Here is a 13,584-nt window from a genome sequence, read left to right on the forward strand (position 1 = left end):
CTATAATAATTTCTGCGTTTTTGAAGAGCATTATTTTAAACTTATCAGTTTTTGCAAACCAAAATATTTCTAACTTCCACTACATATTTAGTTCTTTGGTTCACATGTAAACTCTCTTGCTTTTAGCAATTTTTTTTTTTTTGAGAAATAAAAATACTTCAAAGATTGCAAACATATGCAACCAAAAATATCTGCACTATTCACATATACGCACTTATGCGCCTAGAAGCACACTATAGTGAAATTACTAAGCCTTTTTCCTGACTATTATAATTTGTGTTCAGCGAAAAACTTTACCTGTTACCATATTTTTTTAACTTCCTTCTTTCTCATCTCCTTTCTTTTTACACCCATATTTCACATCGGTCGTCTAACTCTAAACTTCTTCAAACTTCACTCACCTTTATGATGTCGTATGTGATGCACATTGGGTGTACGCAAACAACATGGTTGTTCATAATATAAATTCCATGTATTTTCATAATCCGAATAGGCGTAATCCACAAGAGCCAACAATATTATTGAGGTGAGCAAACGCGAAACGGCCGTGCATGCCGCACCGTTGTGCCAGCTGTGTTTTGAGCACATTTTTCACAAACAAATATTTTTTGTCGTTGCACAATTTTATTTGCACTGTTTTATGATTAAATTTTCTCTACAAATTTTTGTGTTGAACTATTTTCACTCTCGAATTTATGCACAATATGCACTGCTATATTTTATGTAAATTAATTCTTACGCACTTTCATGCAAATTTTAAATATTTTTAGCACTTCATTTGGTGCTTCGAGCGTTTTTTGAGATTAATATTATTTTGATTAATAATATTGATATATTTGTTATTTTTTGCTTCTCTGTTTATTTAGTTAACTTTTTATTTTTTCTGTTTTTATTTTTTTTGTTTTGCAAGTTGCAAACTATTCCAGCATTCTCATTTACCTTTAACTCTGTTTTCAACTACTAACCTCAGCCTGAGTTATTATTTCCATTTTGAAATATTTATTCACACAAAATTTCGTTCATCACCGCATTTCTAAGTATACGACTATTTTTGGCTTTAATTGAAGTCCACTCTCCGACGTATATTTCGTTTAGACGATTTTTTGTTGCTGACTCGTACCAGCCGCAAATTGATAACCGCACATCACGAAATTCAAACACGAACTGAGTTTGCTGAGCGACAGGATTTGTATTAAATAAACACACAAGCGACTAATCAAACGTGCCAACGAGACACTAACACCGACGCAACAGCAATAATACACGAGCGCGATACGCATACGGCGAAAATACGAAAGAAATTAACGAGTGTCTTATTGGAACTGCAATGCCGTTGAAAGCATAACAATTGCGGCGAAAAGTCAACTCGCTTACTTACGAATCGTTGCTCACGAGTACTTGCACACCGGCAAATTAACGGTGAAGACAATTTAGCGGAAGCAAAGCGACGAACACATCTGAGAGTTTACGCGGCTATAGATTTCATAATTTACCGTCGTAAAATGAGCGACTCGGCAAATGCCGACGATCTCACAGCTTTCGTGTATAATTCGCTTTTAGGCTGAGGTGTTTCGTATGTTGCTGGGCGCGTGCATATCAATCCATTCTTGAGTGTAGCAAACTGCAAAAAGAGTAAAAAATATTTGAATGAAAGCGTTTAATGAGAGCAATGTGAGAGTGTAATATATTGAGAGAGCGCGCTAGAGTAAACGCCTGCGCATACACGAGGGATATTTTTACGCATCGTCAAACATGTGAAAATATCCCTACACTCATGCAGGCAGGACTTTCATGCAACTTGTCTATAATTTCTGGTTTCGCTGCATATTTGTCTGAGCACTTTGCTGCTTTTGTTTTTTTTATTTTTTTTGCTTTTCTTCTTCGCATTTATTTGCAAAGCAAGCGTATATTGAACTTGTCGCTTTTATTGCGAGACACTTCATTGCTCGCCGAGCGACGATTTCCTACAACAGCAGCGCTGGGTAGCCTAACAAAAACAATAGCAACACACACTGCGGTAGTGTTGGTGGGAAAAGTCAGTAGCAGAGAATGAATTTTTCAAGGCTAAGCAGTTGTAACAACTGCAGCAATAGTGGCACCATCGGCACCGGCAGCGCAGTCAATGTCGACGCCGACAGTGGCAGGTGTATGTATAAGAAGAGCGTGCTGCAGGGGTTTAGGCGCTTCGGTGCGAACGAGTATGTAAGCATGCAAAAGTGCGCGACACACACAATTACAAACTTTTGTATTTTCGCTGTGATCTAGGCATTTAAGTTGTTTTAATCCTGTCTGCTAAGGGCATGCAGCTCTTTAAAGCGCAGTCAACTGGCCAGCTCAACGATTTAGGGACTTTGCTTCATACTCCCTACATATATTTCTTTGCCTCGCAGCCATCAGCGCCGTCTGTAGCGCGCTTTCATTGCTTCAACTGTGGTGCCGCGCCCGACGCGCTACAATGTTGCAAATTTTCTACATCATTTTATTATTCGCCATATTTCGCGCCAGCATTCACTCTTAGTTTTGGTAATCACATTTTCTTTTCTTATTTGTTGCAACTCTTTCTTTCTTCGCTTTTTCGGTCCATTCATACATTCGTTCGCACACAATGTGCCGCCGTAAAGAACGTTGAAGCTGCTATACGCCAGACATAAGTCACTCATCCGCCGCAGTGCCGTGCGCCGAGTGCCAGCAGACAATTCACATGACTTGCACAGCAACGACGTCAGCACAGGCAGGCTGTAGAGACATTGAAACTGTCAGACGAGTGGTCTTATGCGCTGCTAGACTAGCGGGCAGACTAACATAAAGACAGACTAGCAGGCAGACATACAAACAGACAGATGTAAAGACTTATAGGCGGACGGACGGACAGGCAGCGCAGCGCAGCGCGTCTGGCAACAAGAGTCTCGTTTGTGGCGCGCGAAAGGTGTATGGTGACGTCAAGGTGTTGCTAAGCAGTAAAGCAGCCGTACGTTTAGCACACTTTTTGGCGCAAGCGAACTACACACATGCATACGTAGTCATGGCGTTCAATGAAGATGTAAAGTTGGAAACTAAAAGGGAAATAGCAGCAAGGATAAAGTTCTCTATTATGAGTATTTGTATGAGTTTAGGTATGTGTATTTGTATGTATATATGCGTGTATTTATGTGTGTTAGTGTATATGTTGGTGTACGTGCTGCTACATATATGTATTTAACTAGCGCTTAATCTATACTAATGCGCTTCTTTTCGCCTTGCTTGTATGCTGGCATGGATATGTGTGTGTTATTTTAACCCCGAATTAATTTCAATTTAGTGGCACAATGTCAAGGCTTCATGCTTGTGGTAAAGAAGATTAATATGTTGCAAACTAGAGCTAGTTTTTCTGCGGTTGCTTTGCACAATTTCTCGTTTCTTTTCATACTTTTTATATCGCCATATTTTTGTTTTTTTTTTTTGTGAAATTTTGCTCGAATTGTTTGAAAATTTTTTTAATTAATCAGCTGACAGCATATTTTTCTAGAAATTATGAAGTATCCTCAACTTTAATTTTTAAGTGATTTCTGAGTAATTGAATATGCAAACGACTTTGATAGCAGTGGTTTATGCATCTGCGAAATATGTATATTCCATATTTTATCACCGTTATTAGAGGACTAAATTTTTGAGAATAAAACCAAGAAAGCCGTTAACTTCGGTAGGACCGTCGTATACGCTTGAGAAGTAAAAAGTTTGTTACTTAAGAACAGTTTGTATAGCATTTATATGCTATAATGGTCCGATCTGAACAATTCGTTCAGAGATTGTAGCATTCTTTTAGACAATCCATGCCAAATTTCGAGAAGCTATTTTGTCAAATAAAAAATTTTCCTCACAAGGACATGATTTTGGTCGTTCAAATTGTATGCCAGCTATATGTTATAGTGGTCTAATCTGAATAATATATTCGTTGATTGTAGCGTTGCTTTAAAAAAAAATTTGTTTCAAATTTTGTAAAGATATCTTGGCAAATAAACAAGTTTTCCTTATAAGAACTGCTTTTTGTTCGGTCACTTTGTATGGCAGCTATATGATAAAGGAGTCAAAATTTAACAATTTCTGCGAATATTAGAGCGCTGTCTTCAAAAATAATTTATATAAAATTTCGTGGTGATATCTTTTAAAATAAACAAGTTTTTAATACTTAAGTATAAGAACTTTATTGTTATCATTCAGTTTGTATAGCAGTTATATGCTATAGTGGTCTATTATCGGCGGTTTCGACAAATGGGCAGTTTCTTTTCTCCCACCATTTTTTTTTTTTGCTATTGAACTGATATTTTTACATTGCAGAGTACTGAATACCAATACAAATATCTATCTAATTATTCCACTAGCTATCTTCATTCTATGATAATATGTTTCTATTTAAATTTTATTATCCATAATATATCTTACATTGTTATAAACTCAAAAAACTCACAGAAAACAGTTATATATTTCTTTGCTCTTTTCACTTCAAAAAAAATGCTTATTTTCACAAAAATCGTTCATTTGGGCCATAGAGTGAAATTTTTACAAGCTTCTATCATACGTTTATACTTTCGTTTGTGGAAACACTCGTTTGGTGATTGCATCTATATTTCTCGAGTTTTTAATTAAACTCAAGTTGAATCCAATTGCCGTTTATTTGTTTGTTTTAGTCCTAGACCTATTCTCATTTTAATCTATTTCTACAACTAAAACCGAACAATTTTTTTTATACATTCTTCTTATGCTGAATAATGCACATTTTTCTATGTTTCGCTGGAATTTCTTTTAATTTTTCCATATATCACTTTATCAAAGCATTTTATGTCACATAATTTCTATGTTTGAAATATTTTTATGGAGTCAATTAACTTATGGTGCATTTTGGTCTTTTGTTATGAGTCTGTCATTGACGCGCTTCCTACCCAAAATGGCTTAGTCGATCCATATAGGATGTTGAGATACTCTGCTAACATAATTCTCTAATGCCAACTCAACGATTTTCAAGCACTGTTAATTTTACTTTTTCAATGTTATTTTTATTAGCAGAGGTAAATGGACGACTCGCATGAGGCAAGTTTTCGATGACTTCACAACCTTCTTTAAATGCTTTTTGTCACTCAAATATCTGTCTTCGTGATAAAGTATACTCCTCAAAACACTTCTGCAACGATTCCGGAACCGGAGTCTTTAGTAGTAGTAGATTTGGTGAACGATGGCCAGAGAATCCATCTGCAGCTAATAGTTGCAAAGGAAGCCATATCCTCTCTCCACTATATTCATTTTACAGTTGAGTATCATCAATATATTAATAGAAAAAATCTTTATACTGATGTTATGGAAACTTCTTTAATATTTTTTTGTTCTCATATTATAACTGCCGATGAGAAATCAAGCAATTACTCCATAAACACCGGAAAAAATTTCAACTCTTCGAATATTTCACAGATACTTGCATACAATTATTATTGCTTAGGAAACGATTACATTTCCAGAACTTGTGAATAAAATGAATTTCAATATTCCTCATATGTATATATATTGAGGTTATGTACATACACCGCTGTCATCTCTACTAACCTCTATCAAATTAATTCTTCCACTCTATGCAATTGCACACTAATTACTCCAAAATTCCATCAATACTTTAAGCATTTCAATATAAACTATTATATAAGGTAAAAACTTCGACTACTCTATGCCACTTGCCTTCACGCTCTGTATATTACAAGAATTTACCGCAACATTTTCTACACTCCAACTCAATATACATTGACTCTGACATGCACACACGCACAGAGAGAGAAATATTTCAGTGTTTCAGTGTAGAATTAGTCGATTGACTGCTTCAATGCGGGTTTTAAAATTCTAACAAAGTGCAACCAAAAACAAACAAATCTATATATTTGCAGTCAAAAGAGATTTCTCAACTAACCTCATCACTTAATTGGCTAAAGAATCTATTTGACGTGGAGTAAAACGTTAAAGGAATTAGCAAGAAATGGCACAATGCTATTTCATGGTTCAGTGCGATTGGCAGAGAAAATGCTTGTGGCTAAGTGAATGCTGTGTAGAATGTGGAAAGAAAAACTATAACGATAAGCAGAGATATGTTGAAGTTTAAAGATTTAAAATAAAATATTTTTGCATAATTTGTTTCAAGAAAAATTAAAATTTGCGTTTTTATATCCTGTAATGGAAAGGTAACCAATTAAAGCTGTAAAAATAAAATAAATAAAATGAAGCAAAATTTTCATTTTTATCTGGATTTACGAAAATATAACTGATACGCAAATAATACGTATTCTCAGGCAAAAACAAGAAAAGAGTTTATTGTAATACCCTTCACAAATACAAAGTCTTCTTTACAATAACTTGATGGCAGCTACATGCTATAGTGGTCCGATCTAAACAATTTCGAAGAGACAATAATCCATGCCAAATTTCTTGAAGATATCTCATCAAATGAAAAAGATTTCCATACAAGCACTTGATTCCGTTTGATCAGTTTAAAGACATTTGGTTGTTTTTCTCGAAACTTTTTTGGTTTGGTGTAAAATTTTCTTCACAGAAGGCTGTTGGTGCACTTTTCCAGTCGATAAACATCTAAAACCTTTTAATCTTCTAACAGCCTCTAACATTTGATTCATTCAGATCATAAAGTAATTTGTTGGAAAATATTGGCTGTTGAAGGGAATATTGTGTGCAAAACCCGAAAAAAAATTAAGACGATTAATTAACGTTACCTTAAACAATAATTGCAATATTTCAGAGCAATATCTCAAAAACTGTGAGACTAGTTCGCGTGTACAAGGTACAATTCAAAAGTTCCAACTTTTTAAACAACGCGGCTTCTAGTGCCGCCATCTGTCTGAAATTGTTATCCCTCAATTGTGTATTCTTCAGTGTTGTCGTATAAAATTTATATAACAGCTGACTTGTATAACAGCTGAGATATCGCGCTACATGTGACATTACATTTGTAGTGTCGGTCGGAAAATGAGCATCGAACAAAGAGCCAACATTATGTTTTGTTTTAAACTTGGTAAAACTTTTACCAAAACTCATCAAATGATGAAACAAGTTTATGGCGATGATTGTCTATCCCGTAGCCGTATTCAGGAGTGGTTTAAATGTTTTCAAGAGGCACGGGAGGACTTGGAAGACGACGAACGTTCGGGTCGGCCAAAAGATGTTGTGAACGAAAAAAACACGGAAATTGTGCGTGAATTCATTAAAAAAAGAGCCGAAATCACCGCTTAAATATATGGAATCAGAATTATCAATATCCGCAGCGTCGATTTATCGCACACTTTGAAACAACACGAAAAAGACCTCAGAATCAGACAGATTTTTTGACCAAAAATCGCATTCACATCATCAACCATTCACCCTATTCGCCTGATATGGCACCCGGCGATTTTTATTTGTTCGGAAAACTACATTTGGCCACGAAAGGAAACCGCTATGCTGATGTTGATGCCATCCAAAAGGCGACGACCGCCATCCTCAACGCTATGACCTAAGAAAGTCATTCGATTACCTTCTTGAACGTGCAAAACGTTGTATTCAGACAGAAGGAGACTATTTTGAAGGCGACCAATAAATTAAAAAAAAAAAAAACAAATAATATTCATTTTTTAATAAAAGTACTGAAACTTTTGAATTGCACCTTGTATATAGATAGGCGGACAAACGAACGGATGGACATGGCTAAATCAACTTAGCTCGTCATGCTGATCATATATGTATTTTATATGGTCTCAGGCGTATCTTTTGGGGAGTTACAAACTTCATGGCAAACTTAACATAGCTTGTTTAGGGTATAAAAATGACGGAATCGTGACTACTGAAGTTACCATTGTCATACAAATAAACAAAAGTGAAAAAAAAATAAAATTCATGAAAAGCCGGCTACTCCAAAATTAGCATCTAACAAATATAGTTTCTTAACTTTTTCGAATTTTTTAAAAATTCTACAAATTAGATATTTTCAGTGTTGGTTTATTTATAGAATAAATTGTATTCATGCCAAATTGCTTTTAAATTGCTGACTATAGCTTGAACCCATCGAGTTTCAACGACACTAAAAGGCTATAACATTGAATATAATTTTAGTTTTGAAGATATTTTTTGGGAGATGCTTTATTTAAAACAATCGAAATGTGACGAAAACAAATTTTTGTTTTTTAGTTTTAATAAACATAATTTTTGAAAGTTTTTAAAGCTTAAGTCTTTTAAATATACAACATTTTCTATTTAATATTTTTCATACTAAATTAACAAAAAATTTACTGCTGACATCATATTTCCTTTGAAGCACGTCATAGAATGCCTATACCCTTGAAGAACTACCTAGCAAATGCAATAATGTGCTACAAAGCAACAAAAACGTAAAAATTCAAACTAAATAAATAAAATGCCAAGCCAAATACTTTGTTACACATTTTAGCTTATCGCCAGCAACCACCTGCACAGCATTATTACTCTACTACAACAAATCCATATGTTGCAAATATTTTTATGCCACCATTTGAGTGTTGCCGCACGACAAAAGTTTCGTACTTTTTTATGCCACCGTTGCTGATTAGTTACGTGCCGACCACTTTGCCGACAATTTGACTTTCTCCTTATTCTACTTCTTTATTATGTGCATTTAATATGTTTCCCTGGATAATCCACCACCACCATCAGTGGCAGCACCACCCCAATAATGCAACAATAACGATGTCAAATAATGCTGAGCGACAGCGCAACAGACAGGCAGACAGCAACAACGCTGCGCCACAACAACTCATTACCAATGTTTGTTGTTAAGTCCATCTTAGCGCCATTCGCGCAACTGTAAACGTTCAGCAATCAACTGCTCACCATTCAAAGGCAGCCAAGTAACCCTGCCTTGGCTAGCCAAGTGTACGAGAGTCGCCAGCACACTTACCCAACGTGCAACGCAGGCTATACTAAAGGCAGCAGCAATAATAGCAACAACAACAACAACAATGTGCTGCAACACTTTGCGCAAATCCTGCTGCACATATTTTTCGTGTTTGCTTTACAACGCATTTACTTGTTTGCAAGGATTAACAACAAAAAACATGCACACCCATACATTTACAGTGGCCCACACATACTGACAGCTACACTTACACGTATACAACTTCATGCATTTGTATGCAATAAGTTAGCCAGCAGCTAGTTAATGGCCACACCAGGCGACTGGTGGCGCTGGCGTGAGTGTATGTGGCAACTGGAGGCGTGCTGCAGCCGAGCACCGCACAAAAAGCGACCTGTTATCGCAGCGTGCACACGTTTAACTGCCGCCACACTCACTTCAGCCACATGCTTTTTACACAACGAGTCTTTGCCGGTCGGCTGTTTGTTCGTCGTGCGACTGGCCGACCGCCAGTGGTACAGCACTTAAGCACACTGTTGTTGTTGTTGTTTTTTGTTTTTTTTTTTCCTGCAACAGCAGCTTGCCTGCTTGATTGTTTAGTTGCTAAGTCCGCCTAGCTGCTGCTGCTGATGTTGATAAAGCCGCCAGCAGCGTTAGATTTTTTGGCATCACTTTGCCAGTGGGAGCGGTTGTCGGTTGCGAATCGCCTGGCTGCTGTTGCTGACTGACGTGCTTTCAGTCTGATTGCCAGCATTAAATGAATGCATCGAATTACATTTGCCATTAACTGCAGCAGCACGAAGGTATGCCACACTTACAAAGTCGTATATTTATAGCATACATGTAGGCGCACCATACATTAAAGCTGCAAATATACTACAAATTTTATACATATTCTTCCAACAACTGTATAATGTTGCAATATCTATCGCATTCAGCTCACATTCTGACTCTCCGCCGCCCCGTCACACATTTATTTGATTGTTTCTTTGTATCGCTTGATTGCTGCGCTGGCCAAGACCTTGCAACACCCGACCGTCGGTCTGCAGCGCAATCAGTTAAGCATTGCGAAGTCCCTACTGCTAGCCAGCTCACTTGCAGTTTGCCTGCCAATCTCATTTGCTCAGCTCCCAAGGCGACTGCCGCTTTATATGCCGGCTCACGTAACCCCCGCGGTTCGTTGGGCTCCCCGTGCTTTAGTTGCCACTATTAGCCAGCTTCTTGGCCTTCGCAGCAGCCGCTTTTTCTCCGCCTTGCCGGTGATTATTGTTTGCTACACGTTCTGCAACTTTTCTTTTTGCTTTCTTTATTGTTTTATGTTTGCTTTCTTTCTTTTGTTTTGTTCTTTTTACTTTAGCCTATTGTATGTTTTTTGTTTATACATATTTCTTTTATTTCACTCTGCACTTTCTTCGTGAGTGTCTCTCATTTTCTCAACGTCAATGCTGTTCATTTGTATGCAATTTTTATCGCTTTGTGGCAACTTTGTTACTTGGCAGCGGCGGCAACTTGTTTAAGAATTTTACAACGGCAATCTTTGTTCAACCAAAGCTCTGCTGCACACCACAATCTCTTTACCGCCGCAGCCTCTACTCTCTAACTTTTTTTTAGTATAGAAATCTGTCTCTTCAACCCACTCAAACTGACCTGCTACAACTTGTAACCACCTCTTCGTCGCATTGCCATCGCTCTTATTACTACTATTATTATTCGTGTACTTTTTCTTCGCATTTATTTTGCCTCTTCTTGGCTTGTGGGTGCTGGCCCAAACACAACATTTGATGCATTGCAACGTGCGACGGCAGTAAAAAGTTTTTTGTAAACCCATTAAAAGGCTATTCATCAAAAGTTTTGACTCGTCGCGTTGCCTGCCTACATACTGCATTGGCCAGCCGACTGTTCGGTCCATCGCTTTGCCGTCTGTTCGTCTACTATAATATACCTTATGAGTAGGTATATCAAGCTCAGTTCGTGCTTCGACTTTACAGCAGCACTTCTTGGCACTTCGTTTGGCTTCATTTATTGCTTGTTGCTCGGCTGTGTCGCGGCGTTGTTTGTTTTCTTTAGTAAATAAATTATTTTGCTTTGCAAACAGTAGTAATTTGATATATATTTCGCTTAATGGGCGCAATAAAAGTGTAGGAACGTGTTGGTCGCTTCCAGAAATCATAAAATACAATAAAGGATGTTGCAAGACAAATCTGCAATTGGATAACCGAGACTTATATTCTGGAAGATTTAATTGCTGGTAAGCTTAAAGATTTTTACTGACTAAAGATTGGGTCTGGCGGACTAATGCAGTCCACACTGTCTGGCCGGTATTTATGTAATCTAAAATTTTTGATGTAGTCCTAGTATTATAATCATCATAGGTAACCTCTTATTTGGTTATTTATGTGGTTAAAAGCAAGTTAGTGGAAAGTATAATCTATTAATTACAATATTTTTGTATTATCTGAGAATATTGTAGTTTTACTCTCGAATTATATCAAAATAATGCTATATCGAAACTGTAATACCTTCACAAGTAAAAAAGGTCCCTTAAAAAAATTTGATTTTCATCGTTCACTTTGTATGGATGCTATATGCTATAGTGGTGCGATCTGCTCAATTTATTCAAAGATTGTAGCGTTTGCCTTTGACAGTAACCAGTGCCGAATTAAGTAAAGATGTTCTGTCAAACAAAAAAATCTTCCATACAAGGACTTGATTCCGATCGCTCAGTTCGTAAGCTATATAAGATATATGCTATACTGGTCCGATATCAGTGTTTCTGATAAACAAGCAGCTTCCTAAAAAGAAAGAGGCGTGTGCAAAATTTCATATCGACAGGTTGCTATATATATATATATTTTATAGGGTTTCATCGTTCATTTGAGTGTTACAAACTTCATGGCAAACTTAATATAATCTGTTCAGGGTATGAAAATCGAAAAAAACACACTTTTATGCTTATTATTTTACTTTGAATAGATCAGGAATTTATTACCAAATGAGAACTTCGCATGGTGAGCGAGGCTTCTAGATGTTTTTGAATAAACTTAGACCCACAAAGAGGCATATTAAATAGCACTGGGATAACAATCCCAATAAGATTACACGAAATAAAATTTTACACAGAAATCATATAAATTTATTGTAAAACAAATAATTCTTTAAAGGCTTCAACTTACGGATTATTTATCAAAGCCAAGAATAATTCTAACAATCATCTAACTTAGGAAACCAAGAAGATAAAAAGTTATTACAAGTGAGGCCGAGTAATCAGTAGATTCAAAAAAAAAAAAAACTCGCCAAAATCATTAGTGTGGTTAGTCGTTTTTCTCACGCTGATTGCCATCGTTTGCCCCGCTTATGTATATCATCGTATTTTATTCAGATCTGCTTGCTTAAAGTGACCCTAAGGCAGGCTATTTTTCATCAAACAGTTGTTACTAGACACAAAAATTTCGAAGAAAAAAGCAACAGCTTTAAAAGCTTCTCAAAGCTCGAAAGCAGCTTTTTGATCATTTTAAAATGAAACCAGGACTTTCTCGCGGCTTTATTAAAAGTGCTTTCAGGGTCCATCTTATTCGAGTCAAGCAATTTCTGTTTACCCTTAAACCAGCTATTTGTGATTTATGCTTGACCCTTGAATTATCTAACGATTTGCAATTATTATCTCTCATTGATGTTATATTTTAGAAAAAAAGTATGCTACCTTATTTGAAAGTGAAGCAAAGAAGTTATCTTTGGTTTTGGCTAAAATGGATGGATAAAAATATTGACTTGAGTACTACCAGGTTGGGTTCTAAAATGACCTAGATCTTTTTTTTAGAAAAGTGAAATGAATGAAGAAATGAATTAACAACTTCAATAAATTTTGAAGTGGCTACCGCTGGTGTCTGGATTGAAATTGATATACATATCTGCTCAATATTCTTGGACTCAAAATGCAAAAAATTAGTTAAGAAATTTACTAAACGTATTGAATACAAATCTTTTTAATAACGGTTCAAGCTTACCACGCAATAATAAGCCTCCGAGCAGTTATTTATTGAAAATAAAAATATTCTAAAATAACCATGATTGCTTCAGAGCAGGCTTACAAGTAGTAGAAAGTGGTAGTTAGGCGAATTTGATAAGAATGTACACCAAAAATAAGGCACAATGATGCGTCAAACTTGTTGATGCATATTTAAACATACATTTTTAAATTTTTATACCCTGAATGGTATATATTTAATTTTCCAAGTAGTTTGCCCCAGCCAAAATGAAACGTTGGAGACCCTATAAAATGTGTATATAAATGATCAGCATGGTGAGCAGAGTCGATTTAGCCATATCCGTCCGTCTGTATATACGCGAGCGAGTGCCGCAGATTTTCAGATATCGATCTCAAATTTTTACACGTCCTTTTCTCTCTAAGAAGCTGTACATTTGTTGAAACCGACGACATCGGACCACTATAGCTTATATATAATATATTGTAGTTGCCGTACAAACTGAACGTGCTTGCATGGAAAGCTTTTTCATTTGAGGAGATATCTTCACAAAATTCGACATGGGTTATTGATCAGATCGGATTGCTATAGCATAACTAACCGATGAAAATCAAGTGTTGTGAGGAATTTTTGTATTTGTGAAGGGTATAAAAGCTTTTATGCAATCGAAATTAACGTTTTTACTTGCAAATCATAAAAATTATGTTTTATAATACT

At 36.2% G+C, this 13,584-nt stretch overlaps 1 protein-coding gene across 2 annotated transcripts in view; it reads right to left on the reverse strand.

Annotated features, from left to right (window-relative positions):
- Positions 1-13,584, reverse strand: part of LOC106620967 (semaphorin-2A) — a 220,764-nt gene that overhangs the window by 159,913 nt on the left and 47,267 nt on the right. For both annotated transcript variants that reach the window (XM_036363458.2, XM_036363457.2), the window contains exon 2: positions 402-1,621. In XM_036363458.2, coding sequence (XP_036219351.2) covers positions 402-588 — 187 coding nt within the window. In that variant the 5' untranslated portion in view covers positions 589-1,621. The remainder of the gene's footprint in view (positions 1-401; positions 1,622-13,584) is intronic.

This window comes from Bactrocera oleae, chromosome 4 (genome assembly GCF_042242935.1).
Source record: "Bactrocera oleae isolate idBacOlea1 chromosome 4, idBacOlea1, whole genome shotgun sequence".
Lineage (NCBI taxonomy): Eukaryota > Metazoa > Arthropoda > Insecta > Diptera > Tephritidae > Bactrocera > Bactrocera oleae.